Below are 26,933 nucleotides of genomic sequence, written 5' to 3'. Positions count from 1 at the left end.
GGGAGATGGGACATCGAGCTGCGTCCTCCTTCGTCCCTGTTAAAACTCCCCCGAGCTTGGGGAAGCTGTGGGCATTTGGGAGAAGATGCCGGTGGCGACTCTGGGATGAGCCTGTGCTGGCACCTGGCCCCGTGTCCTCTGAGCGGGATGTCTGTACGAGCGGGACCAGGCACTCCCAGTAAGGATTGGGGGACTGGGGGGGTGCCGTGGCAGTGGGCACCAGAGCTGGAGAGGAGAGGCTTTCTCTTTTTTGTGTGTGTTTGCCAAGACAGCCTGGAGGAGAAAACGAATCAGGGAATCAAATAGAAAATCCAAATGTTTGGTGGAAGAGGGAAAGCTGGAGAATGGGGTGAAGGCAGCCGGGAAAATCGTGGGGTGTTTTGTAGCCTGACAGGAGAGAGGGGGGGACGAGGTCTGGGGCAGTACCGGGAGGATGGGAGGAGGCAGAGACCGTGGAAAGCAGCTGGGGAAGAAGCCTTCTGTGCAGGAAGCCGAAATGTTATTATTAGTGCTCAGTTTCCTGGACAAAAGATTCTTGTCTATTTAAATACTTCTGCTTCACGGAGCCGCAGTTCTCCAGACACAATAAAATTTGCCTTTTCTCCCTGGCGTTTTCATTTTCCGTTTGCAGCAGGTGGTTAAGGCTACTGTGTGCTGTCAAGTAAGTCATTCGCAGGCTGCTGCGTGGACTCGCTTCGCTTGGGAAATGGGGAAAGGCGAACCCTGGGGATGAGGGCTTTGCTTCTTGTGTCCTGTTGCATCTGCCAGTGGAGATGCTGCTCCTCCACAGCAGTATGAATGCTGCTGGTAGAATGATTAAGATCTATCAGATTTGAATAAAAAGGGCAAAAGCATAAAAACTCTTAAAAAAATTAAATGTCTAGATAGAATCCCTTATCACCCATCTTATGAAACCTCCTTGGGCCATCCCCAGGCTTCCTTAGCCAAAGTGCTGACAATGGCAGGTTTTATGCTCCAGCAGCAAGGTGCAGAATCTCCCTAATGCCTAATAATCTTGGCTAATGGCTAATTTGCATTATTCTTTCCATCCAGGGATGCGTAAAGAATGCAAGGGGTTTGAAGTTGCTGTTACGTGGGGAAGAGATCCAGTTTCTGTGAAAGGTGATGCACACACACGTGCCAGAGCCATCCTTTCGGTAGGTGAAGTGCTGTCATGGCCCTGGCGTCTCCACTTGCTCTTCTCTACGTGCTTCAGCAGTTCAGGCAGATTGTTTTTCACAGAAATTCCAGATTGTTTTATGTGATAGCAGTTAGGAATACTTTTTCTTTCTGTGTTGAAATGTGAAAATCTTCCCCCAAATCATATCTGACAGCAACGGTATGAAATTTTCTTTGTAGAATCCTGATTTTTTTCCTATATTCAGGTATCTTGAGTTTAATATCAGATATATCCCTATAATGATAGAAATGGGACTTCTATTCCATAAAAAGATGGGAGTACCGCACTCTGCTGACTTCCTGATTATAATTGTTGCTTGTTCCAAGCACTGTAAGATTTTGAAAAGTCAGCCTCCCTGAATGTACGACAAATATAAATATATATTTATATATAATTTTCTACAGAAGTGCAAATGTACTTAAAGCACTCTAACCGTGGTGCCGTTGGACTCGTGGTTGTCAGGAAGGACAGACAGGATGCACAGCTGCTAAACCACTAAAAGCACGTACTGTACATCTCAGCGTAGGCAGCGGGAAGGGTTTCTGTGTTGGGATTCTGGAAAACTGAATAATTCACTCATGGTGAATGAATAAATAAAGCCAACCTACAGTCATGCCAGTTATTGGTTTTGTTTGTTTGTTTGTTTGTTTTATTGTACGGCACCCTAGTTTTGAATGATAACAACGGCCATTCTTCAAATGATAAATACTTGGGCGTGAGCTGTCAGTGTTTTATGGGTGTGAATTTGGTTTGGTGATTTTTTTCAGGGTAGGTAAAGCCACAGCTGTATATGGCCTTAAGCCACACCAGTGATGTGTCAGCCCCAACAAGTGTAATTAATACTTCTTTTTCATAGCAGTCTGCGCTGTTCTGTGCTCTGTGCTGGACCCGTGATTCTGCAGTGGGCTCCATCCAATGTCCTCGGCAGCGCTCCCAGGCCCCCCAAAGCTCAGCGCAGGGCAGTGGTGCTGGTCCCAGCAAAGCTCGACCTCCTCTCTCCAGGGGTGAGCTAATTACTCTGCCTCCCTGCTCCAGCAGTGACAGCAGCAGGATGCTTTGCCAGCGGGTAAAGGAGTACATTTTGAATACGGGAGTGTTTTAAATATTTTTAGTATGTGAGTGCTGAGGGTAGCAGAGGAAGGCGATGTCTGTTATCGGACCCGATGACAGAGCCGGTGAAACGGAGGAGGTTTCAGTGGCCAGGCTTTCAGCGGGTCCCTGGTTTCGGTCTGGCTGGAAGCTCGCAAGCACTCAGCCTCCCGGCCAAGGAACGCCGCCTCCGGGCCCTTATCTCTCAGGAAAGTGCAGTAGTTAGAGGTTTTTCCGTGCAGCTTTGTAGTTTTTCTAACACTTGTCAGGCAGGGCTCTGGCATGCTCTGGTTTTCCTCCCGGTGCAGCTGAGCTCGCATGGTTGGAGCGATGTGAATGTGCAGCCGCCTCGGTGAGCTGTGAGCTGTGCCTCTGTCCCCTCGCCCTTGGGAGGTGACGGGCTGCCACGACTGCCTGTCTTGGGGCAAGGACAGGCATCCAGGGACCCCTGCCAGCCTTGTTCAGCTGTGGATAAAAACAAGTGGCACGCTCAGTATAGCCGAGAACATTTCCAGCGGCAGCAGAAGCGACAGGCTGAGTGGAAGCGCGTGGTTCTGAGGAAGAGGTGCCCCAGCTCTAACGTCCCATCAATCCCTTGATGGGCTGAAGAGGTGTTAGAAAACTCGTGATGTGCAAATGCAGCCATCCCCTGGATGTACTGTCCAGAGTAGGGATGGGGAAGGGGCTTGGCAGTTCGCACTTGAAGGCACGTTTCATCTGCAAGTGTGGTTTTTACTAGTGTGAGATCGTTTCAGGTCCCTCAAAAGTGTAATTTTCCTTGCCAGTGCATTGCTAATTGTTCCTGGTGGTACAAATGAGCACCACAAGCAGCGGTGTCTGGAGGCAGGAATGTGGGGAGCTGTTTGTAAGCTGGCATAATTATATCCTTTGCTGTGTGTAAGGATAGTTGAAGTCAGCAGGTATTGAGTGTAGGTGAATGCATTCACGTGGAAGCCCATGTGCAGATCCACAGCGTCAAATAATTGTGGCTCACTAGGTTGTCTCTGAAAGGTTTTACTGTTCAGAAATAAGACGTCAAAGTAATGGGTATTTTCTTACTTATCTATACTGCAGGCATCATTAGGGATTTCGTTTTGCCTTGCATCAGGCTTTGTATAGAAGTTTCTGCAAAACGTAAAAGCCTTTGGTAAAAGTAGCCTTAAACATCTACAAAATCTGGTAACAAATGAAAACTTCCCCATGCTCTCCTCTCCTTCCTTTTAACCTCCCTGTGCAATTCTAGACAGGAGCGCTTTAGGAGGAGGGAGCCTGTGCAAAGCTGGGGGTGCAATCCTCCTTTCCACAGCTCCAGCCTCCCTGCATCCTGCCGGGAATCACCGGGCAGTCTGCTTTCCCCCGTTGTGCCTATAGCAGAGAGTGCAGCTGGAGGAGGGCAAGTCATCCTGTACCCCCCTTCCCAAGTAAGCCTCCAGAGTATCGAGTCTTAAGAAACACCAAGAGAGTTCACTCTAAACTGCCCTAGCTTCCACGTAAATAGCGAGAGATAATAACACCCCGCTACCTCCTGTGAAGTGCTCAGAGAAACAGGGATAAAAGCATCTGCAAGTGGAAAGTATCGTTTCTGGGCAGCTGCCGCTGTCCTCCAGTGCCTGTGCCGTGTCGGCCGCTCCTCAGCTTAAAGGCTGCAAATCACCTCCAGAGCTTCTCCAAGCAGAAGCAAGAAATGCTTTGCTAGAAAAGATAGCCCTTCATGCATTTTCTTCTGTTTTTGTGATATTCACTTGTGAGCCAAGGCCTGTGATTTGGCAGGAATCTTGCCTGGAGGGCTGCAAAATTGAATGTGGAAATGCTCAGGAAGCATTGCATAAACCCGACTTTTTGCTGTTGCTGTACAAAAAGCCTCGAGCTGAAGCTCTGGGATTCCCGGCTGCTGCTTGCCCCAGCCTCAGAGAAAACAGCATTTTCTCCAGTGTCTCCTCTGCCTTTTCATTTAGCAATTTGTCTGCTTGCTGTCCTCCTCCGCAGTTCCCTCTCCCCTCGCCTTGCAAAGCGATGGCCGGGTACCTTTGCAGGAGGGACAGAGCTCCCGGGGACGGCGGGGGAGAGACAGCCTCAGCACACCCGCGGACAGTGAATGGTGGTTTTCCGTGCTTTTATCCTAAGCCATTTGTTGGGTTGTGTGGTTGACAGGCTTCCGTGCACATCAGGGGGACAAGCAAGACATCCTGTTTCTTTAGTTAGCTTTCTTTTCTCTTTTTCCCCCTTTTTTCTCTCTGAAATTTAGGATATATCTTAATGTTCTTCCAGCTGCCCAGGCCAATCTCCAGACAGACACTGGAAACCCTCATTTCCCCTCCTCTTTATGCTTTTATGCTTGCTGACGGTGCAGATGCCTGATTTGGGGGCAATTACTCAACAAGCGAGAGCGACTTGGCTTTCTTTTATTTTATTTTTGTCATTTGTAAGGGTAAGTGGAGCTGAGCTAATATCTGGCTGGACAATCCTCCCCTTCCTTGAGCCCCAGAGAGGTTTAGATCCACAGCTCGCTGGGTGCTGAGCCCCATTTCAAACATGGGCCAGGTCAAAACTGCAGCTCTGTATCTCCCCGTCGCAGTTTGGGCCTCTTTTAATGCCTTTGCTGTGTGAGTGATGAACGGTGACTGCTGCTTGGTGCAGAGACAGAAGGGAACTGGACTTACACTCATAAGCATGGTGTTTTTCCTGGTGTGATCCAAGACTTCCTCCAGTCTGCTGTCTGAATACCGTGCCGTTCACTGGAATAAAATGAGGGTATAGAATTACTACTTTTTCCTTTTTTTTTCCCTTTTCTCTTTTTTTTTTTTTCTTTTTTTTTTTCTGGAAAGGGCATGCTTTTACCTCTCTGCACTTTTCATTTCCTGGGGATGCTGAACTAGCTCATGCCAGAACTTGCCCATGGTAGTAGGAGCCCAAGGAATAAGGGACTTTGTTTGCGCTTCAGGCCAGCTCTGCCTCTCACCACTCCAGGGGAGCTGGTGGCCATGGGGACAGCAGTGGTTCCTAGGTGACTGTGGAGTGCATGTTAGCCCTGGTGATATGCTGAACTGCTCAAGCAAATCATCTTAAAATAGGCTTCATATGTGATGCAGAAGAACCCAAGCAAAACACCGAACCCAGCCAAACCCAAATTTATGCTTGTGGTTACTGAAGCTTGTGAGATCAATTTTTTGTTTACTTAAAACTGATTTCAAAGAGTTGGTTTTTTTTCTTTTAATTCTCGCTCTTGATCCTCGGGTTGGGGGATGGTCGTGGCGGTGATGGCGGCTCAGCACCGCTCCAGCTGGGGCCGAGCATCCTGCTGTCACCTCCTGGGCAGACAGAGGAGCAGGCGCTGTCCCAGGCAGTGTGCCCTGGCACCCGGGGGGCTGTGGTCACTGCCCCCCGCTGCAGGCTGTGCCCCCTGGGAGGTGGAACGACGGCAGGCAAAACCACAGGGTCTTCCGGGAAAAGTAATGGCGCTTTGGAGTCACTGACCTTCCATGAGGTCACCAGCAAAGGAGCTTCTCATGTGAAACAACCCGTGCTTAGTTTGGACCCAAAGTACTGGGGGAAAAATAGAGCCGACTGACCTTAACTCGAACTGCGGGACCTCCGCACTGTGGAAGTGTTTCAGTGCCGGTGTTTTGTCCTTATCCCTCCCTGCGACAGGGAGAGGAAAACTTCTCCAGTTCACAGCGTTGGAGCGTCTGTCCCATGATTATGCTGAACCCCTGTGGTGGGTCATGGATGGGCTTTTCTCCAAAGTCCTGGACTGGGATGCCAAACGCTGGCTCATGCTTCCTCCAAAATGTCCTGCAAAGGCACTGCAGAACACAGGCAAAACCAGCTGGTGGGTAGAAAAATGCCTCTTTCTGGATTAAGTTGTGTGTGTAAACACTCTGTCCCAAAACACACAGAATTAGGGTGCTGGTGAACACGGTTACACCCTGCAGAATAGGACCTGCAGTCACTGCTCCGTTGGCACACCCCAGCAATCACCCAGGGCGTCCTGAGCCATTCTCTTCTTTTCATGAAAACATGGAAAAGTAGATCTGAGCAGAGCTTTTTTTCATTTCAAACTTTTGAAAAGACTGAAGATAGCAAGTGTTAAAAGCACCAGTTCAGTTAAAAAAAAAAAAAGGCAAAAAAAAAAAAAAAGCCAACAAACAAAAAAATCCCCCCAAATCCCCATAAAGCCTCTGCAGAGCTGGCAGAAGCCAGAGCCCAATAATAGCAGCGATGGCTGCTGTCATCCCACATATGTTGGGTTTACCCCAGCAGGACGGGAAAGCCTAGAAAGTCACATACTGACATATTTCAGGACAAACCATATAGAAAATAAACGTGGGATAAATGAAGGGCAGGCAGGAAGCAATGGCATCCCAGGACAGAAACCAGAGGCGATGCTAGTCGCAGCCCCCTAGCCGTGGCAGGGAAGCACCCACCTATTTTATTTTTTTCGGGAATCCCTGGCAGCGAGCTGTGTGGCCCCCATTTCAGCTGAGAATTGCCTGCAGTCCTCGGCGTTTTAACTGGCCTAATCCCTGCGGGGCTGGAGCCAGCAGCTTTGTTGCTGGCCAGAACCCATCATCCCTTTTAGCAGTGATGTGGTGAGCGCACGCCGATGCCAAGCCCAGATGGAGTTGTTCCCTGTGCAGATTCCTTCCTCTGGGTCCCTCTCTTTCTTCTTTTCTTCTTCCTTTTGACACTTACTTATTTGCAGATTTGTCAGAGTTAAAGGGTTGCGTCCCGGTGGCAGTTTGTGTTGGCCCCGTAGATAAATGCCAGCTTTGCCTGGAGCTGCTGGATGCGTGGAAATGGCACCAGTGAGACAGCAAGAGTTTCTAAACAGGCTTAATTAAATCTGAGCAACACTCTTGTGCGGGCTGCTCGCTCCCTCCTGTCCCTGAAAAGCACTGCAAGAAAGCTCGGTTTTCTTGTTGTCGAGCTGGCCTCATTCGAGCAGGGCTGCTCGGGGTACCTGCGCCCCTGGGGGGGGACGAGGACCGTGCCGGGGGGACGGTGCCAGGCGGCAGGACCTGCGCGGCAGCGGACCCCTCCGTGCGAGGCGGAGGGAGCCCGGGCTGGGGGTTCAGCGCTGGCAGCTTGGGGAAAGAAAATTGAATTTGTGCTTGTGGATGGCAGTGGCTTTGGGTGAAAATCCTGGAGAGGCCAGGGGTGGACAGTACTGCTGCTGTCGCATCGTTTGTCAGTGCAGAACCTCGGTGCTGCTAACGGAGTTATTGTGTGCTGCCTCGTTGCTTTTGGATGATGCTCAGGCACCAGAGTGGGGCAGAAGCAACTCTCCAGGCTGGCTTTTAAGTTTTTTTGGGGGTGTCATTTCTGGGTTGGTCGCAGGGGGATGTTTGCTGGAAGAGGTGGGCAGTGGGACTGGAGCGTGGGGTGCGGGAGCCTGCGGTGGGCAGCGCCAGGCACCAGGGCCCTTGGGATGCGGGCAACGGGGAAGCGAGCCATAAGGTGCAACCAGAAAAAGTATTTTACTGATCTAAAAAAAGTGAGGGTTAAAACCTGCAGTTCAGTGTGGAAGTAGAAAAGAAGGCTTTGAAGGGTTTGGAGCAATGGGACGGAGCAGCCCCTGGCTGGGGGAGCAGGATGATCCATGAAGCTGTGGTGCACATGCCGGTATCCACAGCACATGCACAAAATAAAGGTGTGTAACAAGCATTAAGAGGGAAGAAGGTATGTTATAGAAACACAGCCCCAGAGCCTATAGGACTAATTGCCTGGGCAGGCTGGAGGAGCGGATGGCATTTAAGAGCTGTGGGGACCTTTCCCTGCTCTTTGGTGGAGACTGTTAATCGGCCGGGCTTAGCTGTGTGCGGCGGATGTCAGGGAGGGACAGGAGGGCTGTTAAGCACGAGGAAATTGCTTGCTGTCTAGATGGGCTTAACACAATATAAACGACATGTTATGCACAGAAAGTTGAAGCCTGAAATGGTGAAAGAGTTGGAATTATCCAGCACAGCAACGTGGACATGAGCGGAGGGTGATGTTTTTCCTGGACGGTGTTGCTTGGAGCTAATACTGAAGCACAGTGTCCACGCACCGGCCTTTTCCTTCGGCTAGAAAGGCATCTGCAACCTTTCAGAGCCTGCGAGATGGTTGTGTTGCTTTTCCCTTCCTGCTACTTTGTCACCATCCTTTTTTCCATAACAAGATTTCAGAATGGAAGAAACCATCTAGAAAGGAGCCTGGGAGCAGAGACGACCCAAGCCTGGCTTTCCTGGGAGTCCAGCTCTGTCCATCACGCCGCTCTGCTCGGCCAGGCGATGCGTCCTGCCTCCCTCTCTCCGTCCCTCATCTTTACCTGGGCCGCGCTGAGCACCCTTGTGGCTGACATCTGCTTGTATAGGGGGAATGTTTCCCAGTTCCCGAACTGGGAGGCAGGACTGCAGCGTCTTTGCTCTCCCCTTGGCAGCCCCCAGCCTTGCTCAGCTGGGGGTTGTGAACCGTCCCCGTTAATGTGTTTCTAGCTGTGCCGTTTATTGGTTTGTTCTCTGCAAAAAGCACCCTGCAAAACCTCCCATTCCTAAATTTCTCTTCTTGCTCCCGTTGGATTACGCCTGGCATATGGAGGAATCTGCATGGGGAAACCCGAGTTGCCTGTACGCATTTTCCTTCTCTTCAGAGTGTTGATATGGGCAGGCATGGTAAGGGTGGAGTCTGCCTTCCTTAAGGATGCCGTTCTCAAGCTCTTGCTTAGAAAGGTTGTTTGGCTAGAAAAAAATATGTTGTTTTTTTTTTTGTATTGGGGAAGTTGGGGAAAACCTGTCCAGACTCTGAGTAAAATTGGTAAAAAGGTATTTTAATTATAATTCATTACTGTAGTGTCTTGTTTTGGAATTGCACCTTTGGCTAGCATGCATCTCACCAAAGATGCTGTAATAGTGCCCCACAGCCTTCCTGTTGGCTTTCATTTAGTTTAGAAGAGTAATTAAAAGAAGGTAAAAAAAGAAGCAGCAGAGTTATTGACTCTCTTTACAAAAGTAAAGGGTTTAGGTCAATCCTACTGCTATGAAAATAAACAGAATTTCATTTTTTTGTTGCAAGTTCTTCCCATATATTGAATTTCCATGCTTGGTGACAAGGATGGATCTGCCTGAGTGAGCAGTGATTGGATTCAGATGGCTTTGAGTTGCGATTGGTTTTGCTTTGGAAAGCTGGAACTGTCCTTGGAGAGGAAGGTTTGGACCTGAGCTTGGGGCCTTATTCTCTAAAGAGTGAAAACCATGTAGCCTGATTTATCTAAGTTGTTAGCTTTTCATGGCTGTGCTTGGAAATTCTTTTCCTCCTTTATTTATCCTGTGCTTAAGGTGTGTTTTTAATACATGCAACAAGCTGGCAATTGCAGTTGTCATTCAAAAGGCTTGACTTGTGTTCGCCAGCATTTGCGTGTAGATCTGGACACGGGCTCTTATCCAACAGGTACATTTTTCTCCAGATTACCTCCCTAATCTCTCCAGAGAAATGCTTCCCACGGCTGCTGACACGGTGCCGGCCGGGGGAGCCGAGCTGCCCGCCGGTAACCCCTCGGACTTTGCCCACCGGCAGCAGGACCGGTTGTGGCACCGGGGGGATGCAGCAGCGTGGCACGGTCCCCTGCCCGGGGCATCGGCCGTGCCTCACCGGGGGAGCCGGCGGCGTTTCGGCACGAGGCGGTGTGGGAGCAGGAGGGAGCGCGTGGCACGGCCGCGGTGGTCCTGAGCGCAGGTGGTCCTGGCGAGGGGAAGGCAGCCCCCACTCTTAGGCTGCTCCCCCGAGTTGCGCTTTCTATCTCACTCCCCTGCATTTCCCAGTTACGGTTGGCAGCTAGCGTAGGCACGGGCACGGCAAAGCCCACGGTAAACACCGTGTACAGAGCACGAGCCGTAAACTGAGACTCATTTGGCACCGAGTTCAGTTATAAAGGATAAATGTGCTTTATGGCCACATTCAGGATGTAGCTGTAATGGCTAAATAAAACCATACCCCAAGTGATGGAAGCTGTCAGCTACGGCCCCAGGGAATCGGGTTTTCGTGCAAGCAAACGGCGACTATTGCAAGTCACTGAAAAAGGGAAAAGGACTGAATGACCGGAGTGCGGAGAGAAGCGGGGGAGGTGGGCGTGCTGGGGAGGGACATTGGTGGCGAGATGAAATCAGCAGCGAGGAGCCCCTGCGTTTATCGATAACCGTGACATTTCCTCTGTGTCGCAGGTGACTGCTCAGGTGCATGGCTGAAGAGAGGAAGGCATGAGGTCTGCGGTTGCTCTGGGTCCAGCAGAGCCGGCTGTGCCGGGCTGGGATGCAGGATCAGGCCATGCTGGTTCCTTGAGGCTGGAGCCTGGGTGCTCTGGGAACACCAAAGCCCCGAGCAATGAGTGTGTGTGGCAGGTAGGACACAGGGGCTTGTCCCTTCTGCCAGGGCACTGGTATCTCACTGGTGTCACCTCGAGAGGTATTTAGCTCCTTTTTGCAGTGGGGGAACTGAGGCACGTGGTGGTTCCCGAGGCTGGGTGTCCTTCGGGAATGGCAGTAGATCCAGCACCTGAGCCAGGCTGCCTGCTGCTCTTCGTACGCTGGCATTGCGGCTCCTCCTGCGAGTCGGCTCCTTGGCCTCAGGGGTCCCGGACAGGGGAAGCGAGGAAGGAGCCTGCTGCCAGCAGCCTCGGTGGACCCAAGACGGTTTTCTAATAACATCCAGATGGATCCACAAAAATTGTTAGCATCTCAGAAGAAAAAAAGAAAGAACATCAGCTGCAGGATAAATGCAATTTGAATGGTTTAGGGAGGGCAGCCTGGAGGAGAAGCCCGCTGCCAGGGCTCCCCAGATGCCACGGACACATCCGAAATAGCAAATGCAGTGGTGTGAGCTCTGCTTCTCCAGGAGCCCTGCACAGGCACGACCGGGAGCAGCGTCCTGCCCAGCAGTGCTGTAACAGAGCCTTTCCTTCCAGGATTAGGCCAACATTTGCTAATTTGAGTCTAGAAACCCCTTTTATTTATGAGGCATATTGCAGAGGCCGGCTCTTTTGGTACGCGTGGGTGCGGGTGCCCACCTGCCCTCCTTCCCAGCTCCTGTCCTGCAAAAGGAGGAAACCTATGTTGAGATAATTTCTGCAGAGAAATCAGTAGGTTTGGGGTGGTGGGGAGTGGTTTGAGCTTGTCCCGAGCGTACCCACCACCCAGGACCCCCTGCCCTGGGGCTGTGCGGGGCAGAGGCGAGCCCTGGCAGCGGGGGTGGGAGGTGTTTTGGTGGTCACCATGCGCACCAGGGTTGTGTTTGGTGGTGACAGCAGATGGTCCCAGGGGAAAAGACTCGGGGGTGAAGACGGGGTGAAGATGCTCCGTGTCTTGGGTGATAAATGCATCGTGGCCAGCTCCGGAAATGGAGCAGGGGAGGATGTGAGCGACGGAGGATTCATATCCCGGAAACGCCGCGGTGTAACGGCTCGGGAATTCAGCGTGATAAATGCATTTGCCTATACTGTTGCAGACAATCTGCTTAATGTGGGAAGCAGAGTTTCCTGCAGCACCGATTTAGTGGAGAAGGGAAAACCCTGAGAGCCAGGAACAGCCGGGAGAATTAAGCAGGTAAACCCATTACCAGTGACCACCTCTTTGTGTGGGGATTACACTGAGGTTTAAGCTGCAGCTTCCTGATGCTCAGTGTCTCGGGGAGAAGCGAGTGCTGCGAGCAAGGGCCTCTCCCTCCTCTTGAGGGGCTCGACCCGAGAGCTGGGATTAGCGGTTGCCACAAGCCGCCCTCGCTAGCCAGAACAAATTGCTGCACGTGCTTAGAAACAGCCCAACCTGCGCAAACTGTGGCAATGCTCTGAGGCAGAGGTTTGCCAGACCTTGCTCTTGCAAATTCCCCCATTCTTCCTAATGTGGGCTTCACCGTGGAATTCTCTCCTCTTTAATTATCTGATTTACACTGTCCCAGTACCCTGACCAGAGGTTTACCCCAAGTCCCTCCATAGCTCGGGAGTGCTGCTCTAAAAACGGGAGTCACGGCACACGTGGGAATAGGTCTGCTGTCCCAAGAGCTTATTTCGGCTGGCACATCATGAAACGGTTTGGCACGACCCATGGTACCTGCACTCAAGGAAGGCTGAGGATGGTGGGGAGGGAGGTCGGGGGTGCTGGGGATGGGGTGCGTGGAGGGTGGGGGCACGGGCAGCGCTGCTGCACCCCGGTGCCAGGGAGAGCTGCAGGGATGAGCATCACCAAGAGCCAGGCTCGGGCTGTGGCTGCGGGGGTCCCTCGGTCCCTGCCGGAGCCTCCGAGGGGACGATGCTCCCCGGCATCGTGGTGTCCTGCAGCCCTGGCCCTGGCCGCCCACCACCGCGCCGTCCCACGGCCCCCGCAGCCTCGCCCGACCCAAGCCGTGTGTGTCCTCCGGCAGCCTTTCCAAAATGCCAACCACAGGAAAGCAGCAGAAACCCAAGCTTGCCTTTTGCTTGGATTCCCATCGGCTCCCAGAGCTTAATAACAGATTATTTCAGGCTTCCTTGCTTCAGTTGTTTTGGCTTTTCGGGCCGGGGCTGAGCGCTGTCTCATGGGCAACGCAGCCCTCGGGGTTAGAGGAAGAGGAAGGAGAAGCCACTTTGCGGGATGAGAATTCCGCCTGGGATCAAACCCTCCCTCCAGGCTGGCTCCAGGGGAGCGTAACCCCTCTCTCCCCTTCCCGCTCCCCACGGGGGTCCCTGGCCAGCCCTGGTCCCATGGTGGGGGGGTGGGGGGCTGCGGCGGGGGTTTCCCGGGGTGGGAGCAGCACCCCGAGGTACCCTCACCCCGGGGGATGCGGGGCAGACAGCCAGCGCCCCCCCCCCCCAAATTCCCAGGCCCCTTTAAGCTCCTTCTGGCTCCATTTGTCAGCCAGATGCCGAGCCAGATGTTGGCGCTTCGGTGTCTGCCCGCTGGCACCGGCACTGCGGGGTTGGGGGGGGGTGTGTGCCCCGGTCCCCCCTCCCCGGGTCCCCCCCCCGGTCCCCGGCAGACCGGCGCCTCCGCATCGCCATCTCCTGGGCATCCCGCGACATGGGGACACCGAAGGCGGTTGGTTTGGCAGAGGGAAAAACCTCATTCCTCTGCGCCTGGCCCCGAGCAATTTGGGCGTGCGTGGCTATTTTTCTGTTCTTTATGTTTTGGTGCACCCCCCACACCACCCCCCCGCAGCTCGTCCCTGCCTGTTCCTGCCAGATCCCGCTGGAAAACCGAAGACGAAAGAGAAGCAGCCCTGCCGCTCGCCTCGGCCACGCTTCCTCGGCCGAAGATGCCGAACCGTCCCCGATAACGGGTGCGCTGGGCCAGTCCTGCTCTCCTCTGGACCCCCTGGTGGGTGCTGCAGCTGGTTCAGGGGCTGTGCTGGGTGGGTTTCATGCTGCGGGCTGGGAGCTCGCACAGCCCTTCTGCGGACCCTCGATCCTTGGGGTCCCTCGCTGCCGCGGGCCCGTGCTGTAACGAGCTCAAGGAGTGCCATGAAGACAGTGGTTCAGCTGTCAAAAAAGGTCTGGCACCTGCAGGAATAATGTCCCAGGCTGACAGCAGTGGGCGGGATGCCTGCCTTGCCTTTAAAGGGAGCTCCTGATGGACTGAAGGACCACTAGTCCGTCTGTCCTGCAAAGCAGAGGTGTCACCACCCTCTAGCATACCTCGCAGCCAAACCTGGCTGTGCCGCCCAGCCCTACCCAGCTTTTACCTTTCTTGGGCCTTTTCATGTCATACATGCAGAGCATATGGGAGCCGTCAGGCCCAGATTTACATTCTTCCCTAATGAGTGGCAGCATGTCAGAGAATTGTTTATGTAATGTAAAGTGCGATATTTTTAAAAAATAGCTTAAGTTCTCCTAGTACAATAATTTGTGTGACTTTTCATGCCCTTCTTCCTGATGCAGGATAAACAGTTAACAGGAACTAGCGGTCGGGTTTTAAATCTCCGCAGAGGACTCCTGAGCCAAACAGAAGGAGGGAGCGGACAAGATTCAGAGAGCTCTGCAGCCTGGGGCTCTGCCTGGCATGTTGTCGAGGTTGCGGTCTGTTAAGATGTCTGCAGATTTTTAGATTTAGCTGACAAACTCCTGTGCTGCACAGCCCGGCCGGGATCCGTGGCCCTTTGTTGCTCTTCCCATGTCTGAGACCTTCTGGATTGGGTAATTGTGGAAGAAATGAGCTTATCAGGCATGCCCTCAGCCCAAGAGGTTTGACAGGCACGGAGGCAGAAATATGGCTTTGGAGAGCCCTGGTAAAGTTGTGCGTGTGGATGCCACAGACCTCAGCACTAGGAGAAGGGGTTGTGGGATCACATAGGACCCTACCTTCCCTGCACCTCCTCCTCCTCCCACTTCTTTAGGATGTGGACGCTTGCAGGATCCTGGCAAGATGTGCCAGGAGACAGCGCAGGGTCGTAGCTGAAAAAGGCTGAAATCTAGCCCATCGGGTGCCCTGAGCTGCTGCTGGATTTGAATGCTGTAAATTTAACTGAGCATCTGAAGATCTCTGTCCTCTCCCCGCCCAGCCGTGCCTCCCAAGCTCACCCTCTCGTGCAGCAGCACTTGCTTTTCCTTCCTTCCGACATACTCCAGAAACCCTCCTGCAGCACACTTGCACTCACTATGCTTACTGGGAAAGATCTTCAAGCGTAATGATTTTATTAAATCTTTTAAGTCTTTTTTTCCCCCCCTTCACCTCTCACCCTGAGGACAAAACTCTCCAAAACGAGTGTGGTTTCTCTGGGTAATGTCATCCTTGCTTGTTCATCTGTCTGAAGCAATTACTGTGGCTTCCTTAGGGATTATTTTTCAGACAAAGTGTTGACATTTTTCCCCAGTTGGGCGTCAAGTGTGTACCTGCGGTGGTAATTTCTGAGCGGCAGAAGTCTAACGAGAGGAATGCCCTGCTGTTAATGAGGTGCTGGAAGACAGCATGGCTAAATCTGGCATTATGCTTTCCAACTTTCCAGTTTAATTATACCATCTCCTGGTCATGCATTCATTCAGTTTTTGACTTGAGTGACAACCCTGCCTTTCACAGGGCAAGCGACCACAGTATTTAAGTAAGGTATTGATGCCCGTGGCTATCCCCATCGCTCTGTCTTGCCCAGCTTTGTGTTTGCCATTGGAACATCGTCATCAGCCTTTCCCAGGTGCTGGATCTGCAAGAGCAGCGGTGCCAGGGACATCGGCAGTGGCTGGGTCCTTCTCTTGTCTTCTCTCCTCCTGCAGTTCGTTGGCCTAAATCCGGGGTTTGGGCAGATATTCAGTCCTTACTGGACACGGCCAGGTACTGGTTTAAATGTCAAACTTCTCAACACTTATCCACTGCAATTAAGCAATTACATGTTCGTAGCAGCACAAAAGGTAGAGAAGGAGGGGTTCAGCCTGTTGAGGGAACCGTGTCCCTGCAGGTGGAGGATGTGGGCACATGTGAGGAGGATGATGATACCCCCATGGGGTATCCCTTCTCAGCTGAAGGGTTGCAGGGAGCCGTGGATCTGCTTCTCACCCACCATTGGCCTGAACCGCCTTCACTGAGAATGGACAGAGTGTGTGTTACCTCACCATGCGGGTAATTAAAAGCGTGCACGTGGTTTGTGGTGGCAGCAGAACTGATGAATCATTACTTGGTCACCTTTTATAGTGGGATTGTGTACGCTTGGTGTGAGTTATATTACATGTCCTTAGATGTGTAAAATACTTCAACATTGCAAAACAATCACAGGTGTTTGCCAGTTTAGGGGTAACCCACTAGCTTACCTGTGATATGGTGATACTGAAAAAAACCCCCAAAGTTATCCTACTCCTGTGCTTTTTTTTGGGAGGGGGGAGGCATCCGTGCAGAGTAGATTTTTTGCAAGCATTATTTTCGACTTTCTTCCGTTGGTATATACAGTAAAAATGTGCCTTTTGGGCTGTTGGGGATTATAAGTGAAAACTGGAAATTGATATTTGTACTTCTTCAAGCATTCAGTATGCACATAGTGAATACCTGTGAGGCCATACCTCTGACCTCCCCGTGGGCAGCTGCATGGAAACTTTGCTATGTAAAAGACCAGAGAAGCAGCTGGCATCCCGCAGCTCTCCAGGAGGAGCAGAAACGGCCTTTCGACTTGATTTCCACGCGGTTCCCCCAGATGAGAAACAGCACCCAAGGGCCGTGGCAATGGGTAGGTGCAAGGAGGGTGCTGGGCACTGGCAGGGCTGGTACCCATGGGTGGGCGATGGTCCCCGCACTGCTGGGCTTTGCAGCTGCGGTGCTGCCGAAGCTGCCGCACGCTCCTTCCCCACCACGGCTCCGCCGTTCCCACGCCAGCTCCCTGTTTGCCTGGGAGGACGATTAACTGCGATGCTATCGGTGCCGGGGAAAAGATTTCAGAGCCAGCAACTGCAAAAGTTCAGGAGTACAGTAATTAGCAGAGCAATTCTAAAGTGCAGTAATTAGTGGCTAATTGCTGCTGCAGAAATATGCAAGGCATAATGCCTTTTACTCCACCCTCCCGTGCAGAGATGGCTTATCTGGGGTTTGCTGGGAGCGGGAAGTGCTTGTCCCATGTCCCTGTCCCCCATGGCAGGAATGGAAAAAGTGAGCAGGGGAGCCCAGGTGGGATGAAGCCGGAGGCCATGGAAGGCGTGAGGGTGAACTCGGTCTGCTCTCCAGAGCAAAGGCCCCCGGGCTGTGCCAGAAACATGGACTTTGGAATCAAAGAGGCCGGGCCGTGACTGCCCCTCCGTCGCGCGGGGCTGGGCAGGTCAGGTCACCCCAGCCCAACGCAGGTTCCCCCCCCTCAAGCTCAGTGTGTCGGCTGGCGGGGGCTGTCAGCTCATTTGTTATTTGCACATCAGGATGAGATAATTGATAACCCTGCGCTGCTGGATGTGGGGTGGATGACAGTCCCCGGCCGCGTTTGCTCAGGAACAAAGTGTGTCTGTGAAAACCTTCCGGCAGCCACAGCAGCGAGGTGATGCCCACCAGGGAAGGGATCCCGGCAGTACCACAAGTGACAGGAAAAAAAGAGATTGCCATATCTAATTAGCGGACGCTGCAGGCCTTGTCTCAGCGTTCCCGGAAAGTGCTGCGTGCATGCAGACGAGGAGGCTGTGCACGGCTGGCAGCGCCCGAGCTCAGCCTCAGGTTGTGTAAACAGGAAAGCTGGTTGTGTTCCCTCTTCAGAAAGTTTGGTACGGATACGTGAACTCCATTGTTCAGCTCTCAAATCCACAGTGTAGCTCACCTCTGAGTGAAAATTTTCACTTTGCAAAGCTGGAGAGAGCAGCTAAGCTGCTGTAATGCTCCCGGCAAATACATACTTCTGCACTTTCCAAGGGTCTATTATACAAAAATAAAGGTAAAATGCATTAGATTACCCATGTTTTCCAAACTGAACGGGAGTACTTTTCACCACTGACACCACTATTTCAACAATGTAATGTTGAACTACCTTAAGTTACGCTATGTACCTAAGTGCCTTTTTTTCCCCCCTTTACTGCTGAAGAAGGAAAGTCAGGTCCAACAGGCGGGACTATAGGAAGGGAAGCATTGGGAAAAGTGTTTAGGAATCATAAGGCTCAATGGCTCTCTGCCTGTCCCCAGCCCAGCTTGTGGCCCAGGTAAAGGAGAAAATAAACTTCACCTCATCCCTCAGCCGTGTGAACTGCAGCAAGTCCTTGTCTCCCCAGATATTTTTTTTCCCATTCACTAGAATTGCAAAAATGGGATTATTATTGCAGAAACAATAAAGAGTGCGCGGACTGTGGCCATCCCTCCGTGCGGTGGGAGCGGTGTCTGCAGCGTCTGACCAGGCTGTGTCGCCCACCGTGGCACAGGGTCCCCCAGCCCCCTCGGCCGGTGTCCCCGATCGGGTGTCCCTGCTCGGGTGCTGCCCCCGGAGTGTCTGGCTTTGGTGTCTCATCACAAAGCTCATCCCTGTGGTGAAGAAGCACCATGCTCCATTTTCAGCCCCCCCTTGAGAGATTCAGACTTTTTTACTCAAACACCTCTTAATTTAAGACCAAGTGTAGCCTGCTGCAATATTTCATATCAAACTTTGTTGTACCAGCATATTTTATTTACAGTTTGAAACCTCAATCCGAGAACACCAGGAGGACCGAGCCGAACGTGAGTTTCGGCAGCGTTCCCCCTACCGCGATGCCGGAGGACGGGCTGCCCGGCACTGCCGCAGCTCCAGCCTTGCGTAAATGAAGGACTCCTGCGTTTTTGCTTCCTCGGCTGCCAAATCCGTCCCATCGACCGTGGCACCCCTGGCCACGTCCCTGCGTACACCTCACCCACGGCCACAGCCGGGCTGTGACAAGTCACACGGGTGCAACGGAGTTAAACCTACTCCTAATTTATTTGTTAATGCAATATCACCAGAAAAGGTTACTTCGAGTCTTTGGGCTAGTCTACACATGAGGAAACTCGCTGTACGGTAAAATGCATTTGCCACTCGGGAAGAAGTGATTAGAGAAGCGCTGACTCAGCAGGGCTTTGCCCCAGCAGTGCCTGGGCTGAGCTGTCCCCCCCGTGCAGGTCGTGCCCCGTCCCCGTGGGCATCTGCAAGTGCCCGAGGCAGATGGAGAAGACGAGCCTGGCAGGAGCAGCTCTTCAACTGCTCGGGAGATCTGCTTCGTGCCAGGAGAGGAGAAATCCAGCTGCACAGAAGGTTTGGGAGTCACCAAGGGGCCCCAGTGCCATTTTTGGAGCCCCATTTAGAGCCCGTTTAGAGGAAGCCCCCTGGGAATGGAGTGCGATGCACTGCCACTGTCATGCAGCCCATTCCTGCTGCACCATCACACCCTCAACCTCAGACCTTAGTCATTCCCACTCTGCCCTGTCCTCACTGGGACAACGTCAAGGGGCTTCGGTGCCTAGAATTACTTATGAACAGATTGTAGGAGAGACATATTTACTTAATAAATAAGTACAAATAACATATGGCAGGTACTGGCATGAAATACAGCAATATTCATGTTGTAAGGGAGGCTAGGATGTCTAGGGCTTGGAGCTTTTGGCTGATGCTAGTTTAGCTTAATACACCAAGAATATCGGCAAGCATTTAGCCAGGCTGGCACTTGATAACATGACTGATGGCGCAGTCTGAAATTGCTTGAAGGGCATATTAGAAGCTACGTACTTAGGTGGATAAATATGTTAATACAGAGCATCCAGGGAGGTTTTGCCTTAGAATGACTGGGGACAGTAAAAGCGTGCACTTCTCTGGAAACTGGGGTGTCCTTGGGGTGCCCTTGGCCACGTTTCTGGGTGCCTGGCCGGGGCAGGTCTGTGCGTGTCCCCGGGAGCTGCAGCGTGGCCACGGCATGCACCGACGGATGGCGGAGGGCAGGGGGAGGTGGGCATGCCGGTGGACCTTGGTGGGGGGTCAGGGCTTTTCCCCTCATCTCTGCAAAGCTTCGTGCAGGGCAGAGGAGCTCTGCTTTGTCTATTTTTGGTAGTGCATTTACCTAAAGCTCGGAGTTCTAACGTTTGGCTCTGTCATACTAGCCAAAAAGAGAGCCAGCGAGGGAAAAGGAGGAGGCAGCAGTTGGGTTTTGGGGTTCGGGTTGTCTCTGAGCTCCCCGGACAGGTCTCAGTCGGCCGAGACGGGCAGCGGGAGGAAGAGGATCGCCTTCTGGCCGTAGTGAGTCCGCGGCCCCAGCTTGCTGTTCCCGTTCTTCTTCAGACCTACAAACCAGTTCTTATCTGCGTGCTTTTTGGAGGTGTACGTGTTGTAATGGTTTTCTTCGATCCTTTCAAGGAACAGGCACTCCTCACCCAGTAACTGCTGAAAGAGAGCCCCAGGTAACGACAGTGAGACAGGGAGATGCCGTAGGGAGGAGGATGTGTGTTCCTAACGCAGCAATCCCAGCTCGGGCACTCCCTGGCTCGGACGCTATCGAGACCCGCCTCTGAGATCTTCATGCCCCAGGACAGTTTGTATTTAAAGCGTGGAGGTAAGCAGCCTTGATTTAGACGCCTGGGCTACTCCTGCAGTAACTTGTCCGTGACCTGGGCGTTTTATTCGGCAGTAACCGAGCCCAGCCCTGCGCTCTGTAAGCCAGTCCTGGCACTGGCTCCTGCTCCAGCACTAACCTGTGCGGTGGTGGCTGCGAGTTCGGGGCATGAACGTGGGGAACAAAACGGCTCTTTGGTAAGGCTAAGCAGCCTGTGACCAGGATTACGTGTCGCACACTTTGCTATAAATGGGGCTATTCTCAAAGACCCAGTTTATATTCAGTAACTCTGTGCCCTCCGGCTCCTGGGCACGGTGGGGTAAGCTCCTGCCTTGCACGATCCTGCTCACGCCGGGATGTTGTGGACCCAGCACAGGGTTTGGTGCAACTAGGATGCAGAGGAAAAATGAAGCACCTCGCAAAGCGGTGGAGAGGCAGCAGGAGGCAGGCAGAGGTACGGGCAAGGCGCTGCCGGGGTTGGAAGAGCCGGGCTGGAGGTGCAGCACCCTGCCGGGGTCCCTGGCAGCTGCCGAGGGGCTGCAAAGCAGCTGCTCCTCCAGATATGAAATACAATATTTGTCAAGAGGCAGGGCAGTAAATGGTGTTGTTTGATTATTTATTTATTTCCCTCCAAAATAAAGCCGGATGAAGGGTGGCCGTCCAGCTGCCAAAATAACAAACAGAGGCTAATTGTTGCTCGTGGTTTGCATTACTCAGAGCTACGAGATTTCTGCAAACCTCAAACCCTCTCTGTGTCTGGTCCCACATAAACCTCCTACTTACCGAGCCGTAGAGCAGCCCGTTGGTGTCCATCGCCAGGTACTGCCCAGACTGGGTGCTCTTTATATACACCTCTCCCACGCTTTCCGCGCTTAGCTGGAGTTGAACTGAAAGTAAAAATAAAACAACAACAACAACAACAAAAGTAAAAAGAAAATAGAAAAAAGGTTGTCAGAGATAATGTCCAAGCTGCTAGGAAAGTTAGGGTATTTTTGTCCTGAAGCCCAGCTTGTAAAGAGTTTATAGGAAACAGTACAGCATGTAATAAAAGTGTCTCCTTGTACCCTCTCCTTCAAAGAAACCCCACAGCCATGCTTTAGGAACCAAAGACCAATTTTTTCCTTATTTTACATCAAAGGAAGGGCAGCATTTTGGTTAAGACGCTGGAATGGGACACAGGAGATTGGGGTTTTAATTCTGGCTCTAATTTACAAATTTCTCATGTGGTTTTGACAAGACACTTAAGGAGTGACATATGAAGAAGTATTTCGAGAGCTAAACCAGGGACGGGCAGACTTCAGATGCCTGCATTGCAAAACCCTGATCCGATGCATCCCATCCAGCAGTGTGCCACGGCTGGTGTTATCTGGTGCGTCGTAGATGGATAGCGGAGAAAGAGAAAGGGCTGATCTTCATCCTAAAAAAAATACCTCTTGTAGGTAGCCACGAACCATGTCTTAAGATTGTCCTAGTTTCTGGCACCAGTGTGAATTTGATACTAAACCAGGGTCTGAGCCTGCCGGCGCACAGGCTGGGCAGGGGCAATGGGTTCGTGGCGATGCTGCGTTGGTTCACGCAGCCCACCAGACACTGGCTTTCCAGCCCCAATGCTGGACTTCAGCTAGAAACTCTGGGGCAAAAAAAGCTCCTTATTGGTCTTGTACTGTGGGAGGTGAGCGGGTCAGCTGCAGGCTGGGATGTCTGGGCCACCTCCCCTGCTCAGCACCCTGTACCCAACACAGCAGATTTAACCTTTCTATTTGCCTGGTTACTTGTTTTTCCCCTGTGGGTTCCTTTTTTTCTTACTTGGCTAATTACAGGAGTCTCGGAAAATGATTAAAACCTGGATCAAGTTCTTGTTTAACCTGTTTATCAGGAAGAGGCCATTTGGTTGGAGCCAAGCTTTGGGAGGACAGCTCACCAGCACTGTGCGCTCAGAGAGGACCCCATACTGCTCTCATGGGTGGGCAGGAAAACTGAAGTCTGAGCAATTAGCGGCCCCGCCGGCGTGCACGAAGGGCTGCGGTTATAGTCAGTGTGACTTGAAAAATCCAACTCTTTTGAATGATCATTCCCATCTCCTAGTCAGCTTTTTTTCCTGAGCTTTTACTGTAGAGATTTGTAACAGAAATATTTAGGTTGCTTTGAATGAAGTATGAATGGATGCTTCAACTCCAGCTCCTTCCTTCCTTTTAAAATTTGTTTTATTTTATCCTTATTTGGATGAGGTAAACGGTAACGTTACCTCTTGGCATGGCAGAAGCCCCCGTCCTAGTGAAATCTTTGCTGTAATGGTTCACATTCTTCATTTTTAGCATTTTCTGCGTAGTAAACAATGGTTAATTAGTAAATTGTTTGGGTGCAGATTTGCAGTAATACGCAGTCCTGGTGCTTGCCTGGTTCAGGCCGGGTGCTGGCAGCCGGCAAACCCTGCAGCGGGAGACCCCCCAGCCCACCTTGTGTTCGCTGCAGTGCTGCAGCCCCAGGACGTGGCCAAGAAGTCCAGCCGGGGAAAGACCCCTTGAGGGTCTACAATGTCCTTGTAAGTTTTCTTTTCATGGTGCGAGCTCGAGATGCCCATGCACGGCAGCAAAAGACGTGGTGAGGGAATCCTTACGTAGGGCTGGACGACAAGGGCTTGGAGCGAGTCAATTCTTCTGTTCTCCTTCGAGATCCTACCTGATTCTGGGGCTAGCGCCTGGCAAGGCTGTTTAAGATAAAAATATGAATTCTTGATATTTGTCTGGAACAAAATGCACATGGGCACGGGCAGTTTGCAAGGCACCAGTGCAGGCTCTAATGCAGCTATGCACACTGGCTCCCCAGATGAGCCACGAGCGTTCCCGTGCCTCGTCCCTCCCTGGGAGCCTCTCTCCCCGCTGTCACCTCCAGGTTTCCCGTATGGATTTGGCTGGCTCCACGCTGGCCGGTGCTTGTCCCAGCTGTGTAAGCAGTATCCCACGGTGCAGGTCGGGGAGCGATGCTGAGCAGCTCCGGCATTTGCCAGGCGCAGGCACAGGACCGCGGGCAGCCATCGGTGCTCAGAGGCAGGGTACCTTGCCGGCAGGGCTGCTCCGCTGGCATGCAGCCCTTCCAGGAGTTTTCTCTGTAAATATTTGTACGTTCGGATATCCAAGTTTACGAGATCATTTACAGGAGGTTCCTTTCTGGCAGAGGTTTCCAAACACACGGCCCCGGGCCAGCAGCCGGCGAGGTGCGAGCGTGCCGGGGCGCAGCGGGTGCCATGCACAGGAGCGCTGCCTGCGCTCTCGCTGCCTGCGCTTGCTGCCTGCGTGCGTGGTGCGGCTGTGGGGACCGGTGGCCGGAGGGGAAATGCTCACTCCAACACGACTGGCTTGCTTTGCCAGAGGGAAAAAAGGCAGGGCTGTGTGGCAGCATCCGTGCCGTGAGACGGTGGGCTCGAGGCTGGGGCGCGGGGGCTGGACACTCATGTCTTTGGTAGCGCTCCGTGTGCCGGGAGATGCCGCCTTGCCACCGGCTCTGCAAAAACCCGTGCTGAGCACCGCGGGGCACACGGGCATCTCTGTGTCCCCCATCTGACTCCAGCAAAATCTTAGCTCTGGCAAAATGCTGCAGAGATGCTGGTTGAGTTCATACAACCTCTCCAGCTGCTGGCTCGTGGGTCCCGTGAGCCCGGTCCTGTCTCCTGCGGATGCTTTGGGTCAGCGTCCTTGTCTGCCTCTTGTAAGGGTTTCAGAAGGGTTAGTGCCCAGTTTAGTCCAGGCTGGAGGCTGCCTGCCCCGCGCTGTTTATCCAGCCTCGGTGAGCTCATCCTCGCCCGTTCCCCAGCGCTGCCACGTGCTGTGCGAGTGGTGGGGAAACAGTGTTTATAATTAAAACTTTGCTGTAAACTGCCTTTCATTAAAACAACAATAACAAGAAGAAAGGTTAAGTTTGGGGGAGAAAGCCACATGTACGCTCGTGGTTTAAAGAAAATAAAAGTGCTTTTCTTAGCACTTTGTAAGGCGGACTTGGCTCCTCCCAGCCCTTCTTTCTAACCAGATAGGAGCCTGGCAGGTCCCAGTTATATTCCAGTAAATGTTCAGGATATGGTGTAACCAGAGGTTTCTGCTGAGAACCGAGGGCTCCGGCGTGCGGCAGTGGGGAAGAGCCTGACCCCGCTGCCTGCAGAGCCCCACGGGGAGCTTTGCTGCGCTGCTGGTCCAGCTCTCCTCCAGCATTGGTTTAAAAAAATCTTCCCAAGCATTTTGGAAGTGCAAGAACCCTAAAAGCTTAAAAGTTCCCAACCGATTCCTTGGATTTTTTTGTCTTTGTCCTCAGACAGCCATTTTCTCTTTTGTCTGAGTGGTTTGTTGGGGAGGGGGGCTGCTCTGCACAGCCCCCCTGGTCACTGCTGATGGCCTGGCTGGGCTCAACAGGGAGAGTTGCCGAGGGCAAGGGGCTTCTTGGTGTCAGGGCCAGGTATTCAGCTCTCATCTAATGGCTTTGCGTGGCTGGGTCAAAGCAAGAGAGCCTCAGCACCGTGCCTTGGCTCTGGTCGTGTGAGTTGCTGGCAGGGAAAGGGCTCTTGATGCCTTTGGTGACATGGAAAACTGCTGAATAGGACAAACATGCACCCTGCCTTGCCATACAGGATAATATTATTAAGTTTTTATATTAAGGTTTGCCCTATGTCAGATAGTCTGCAGGACTTTATAGTAGCATTTACAAAACCGGCACTTTTTGGCGAGCAAGTCCTGCCAGCTTCCTAGGGTAAACTTTGATGCCAGTTATAGAGAACGAATGTGCTCCTAGAAAGGCAGTGGGATGTGCAAATGGTTGGAAAAGTGGTGGCATCTGTGTGGCCAGCTGATCCCAGCAGCAGGTCCCCGATGTCCCATGGGCTGGAACTGCCGGCATCAGCGACTGCAGGGAATGGGGACAGGCAAGAGGAGGCCCTGGCCATGGATGGCCCATTAAATCTTTGTGACACACAGATGCATGTAAAATGTATTGTAACTGTTTCAGCATACAATAAGCCATACTTGGTTTCAGAACAAAAGTGAATGGTAACATGAGTGCATTTCTAAAGCCGTAAGTCACAAAATAACTATTTCACCTGAGTCTTGCCTCTGCAAGAATCTGCTTTTGCATCCTGCAGAAATTTAATTTGCTGCATAAGGGGAGAAGGAAGTTCCCCGAAGGCAAGGGGATACCGTGTGCAGAACATACAGATAAAATCCATTTTGCACGCAGGGGAATCTGGGCCCAACCTCCTGCTCTGGCTGACGACTTCGTGTACGAAGATGCACGCCTGCAGCGCGCTGCTGGGAAACATTGCGTTTGCACAGCCCCACTATTGTGCTGAATCTTCTAACCCAGAGTAAATGCAAAGATACCATAGAATTATGCGTGATGGCTGCGTGTGTGTAGGATGCGAGGCTGCTCCTAAGCCTTTTTTTCCAGCTGCCAGCTTGCTGCGTAAGCCAGCCGTGCTGCAATTAGCACTTTGGTCCTGTGTAGTCTGCCTGCCTGCGATTATGTTGATGACCAGTTTCAGATTTAATACTTCTGCAGATGTGAAATAGCACACATACCGTGCCTCCCCGGGCTCTGCGTACAGGCTGCAGGTGTGTTTGGTGTGTGTGCTGACCTCCTGGAAGGCTTGTTGCCACCGGGAGAAAAGCGAGCCTGGTACAGAGCCCATCTTCTCCAGCTCCCCCCTTCCTGGCTGATAAAGGCTGATAAAACCCTAGGAGCAAGGAGGAGTGCCAAGAAGCCCCATCGGGTTTGCTTACTGTGCTGGTCGCTGCGGTCCCTGGTCCCGTCCACTTTGCCGTCTGGGAGGATCCGTAGGAAGTGGCCCCCGTTGCTGCAGTACAGGAGTTTGGGTTTCTTGTAGTTCCCCAGGGGAAGGTTGAACTTTTCGGTCAGGGCGGTGAAGGTAGTGATTTCCCCTTCGGCCATCTCTCAGCCTCTCCCGACGGCCGGCCGGGCTGCAAGAGATGCGGTGGCGTATGGCAGGGGCTGCGGCACCGAGTGCTTGGCACACGCTGCTGCTGCCAGGCTTTTAAAGGGAGGGGAGGGAGCCCGGTGGTCCCCGGCCGGTACCCGGGCTGGCTGCGGGGCAGGTGATTCACACCGCGGATGATGGCTCCGGCAGTGACACAGCCCAAAAGGTGATGCTCCTCCAGCGTGGGAGGTGTGTGTGGGGTTGTCTCCTCACTGGGTGTAGCTGGGCAGTAGGGACGCTGTCCTTTTAATTTTATCATAGTAAATTCTGTTTTCTTTCTGCTTTCTATTGACGTACGTACTAAAATTATAGGCTCGAAAAAAAAGTTTGAAAAACACCCAGTGTCTGATTGAAACCCACAAGAGGCAGGAAGGGAGCCCAGGTTAATAACTCTCTCCACTATTATAACTTTCAAACACCATTATGACTAGGTATTGCAACATGTACTGCATGCCAGATAGCAAATATTACTTCATATCTTGGCACTCTGCATCTCACCTGGCCAAGGCACACACATGCTAAAGATCAGGACAAACGTTAGCTATTGTGGGAGACGAGCAGAGGGGCAGGAGGCTTTCACTGCCTGGGCGGTAAGCAGGAGATTTACCCACACACTGATCAGTAGTATATGGAAAAAAGGAACTTTGAGTCTCAATTAGGGTGTTTGTGCACCCTTGCATCCCCCAAGAAGTGGTTAAAAGGGAAAGGCAAAGCTGTGGCTGATGTAGAAGGGTGTAACTGGGCATGGGGCACTGCCAGCT

At 52.4% G+C, this 26,933-nt stretch overlaps 1 protein-coding gene and 1 long non-coding RNA gene across 8 annotated transcripts in view; one reads left to right on the top strand and one right to left on the bottom strand.

Annotated features, from left to right (window-relative positions):
• Positions 1–17,641, top strand: part of LOC142044181 (uncharacterized) — a 44,313-nt gene extending 26,672 nt beyond the window's left edge. For 2 of the 3 annotated variants that reach the window (XR_012654237.1, XR_012654235.1), the window contains exons 6-9: positions 1,054–1,157; positions 10,465–10,641; positions 11,744–11,841; positions 13,453–13,992. This is a non-coding gene — a long non-coding RNA (uncharacterized LOC142044181). Of the gene's footprint in view, positions 1–1,053; positions 1,158–10,464; positions 10,642–11,743; positions 11,842–13,452; positions 13,993–14,147 lie in introns of those variants that run through there. The other variant, XR_012654236.1, reaches the window with a different exon arrangement.
• Positions 17,642–18,290: 649 nt separating this feature from the next.
• FGF1 (fibroblast growth factor 1) overlaps positions 18,291–26,933 on the bottom strand; it is a 31,548-nt gene continuing 22,905 nt past the window's right edge. For 4 of the 5 annotated variants that reach the window (XM_075056345.1, XM_075056347.1, XM_075056346.1 and 1 more), the window contains 3 exons: positions 25,958–26,155; positions 20,982–21,085; positions 18,291–20,029 (listed from right to left, as the gene is read on the bottom strand). In XM_075056345.1, the coding sequence (XP_074912446.1) occupies positions 19,835–20,029; positions 20,982–21,085; positions 25,958–26,126 (468 nt within the window). In that variant the 5' untranslated portion in view covers positions 26,127–26,155 and the 3' untranslated portion in view covers positions 18,291–19,834. The remainder of the gene's footprint in view (positions 20,030–20,981; positions 21,086–25,957; positions 26,156–26,933) is intronic. The other variant, XM_075056349.1, reaches the window with a different exon arrangement.

The sequence above is a fragment of the Buteo buteo genome, chromosome 24, assembly GCF_964188355.1.
Source record: "Buteo buteo chromosome 24, bButBut1.hap1.1, whole genome shotgun sequence".
In the NCBI taxonomy this organism is placed as follows: Eukaryota; Metazoa; Chordata; class Aves; order Accipitriformes; family Accipitridae; genus Buteo; species Buteo buteo.
Note: the sequence above shows the minus strand (reverse complement) of the source record. Positions and strands in the feature narration are given on the sequence as shown.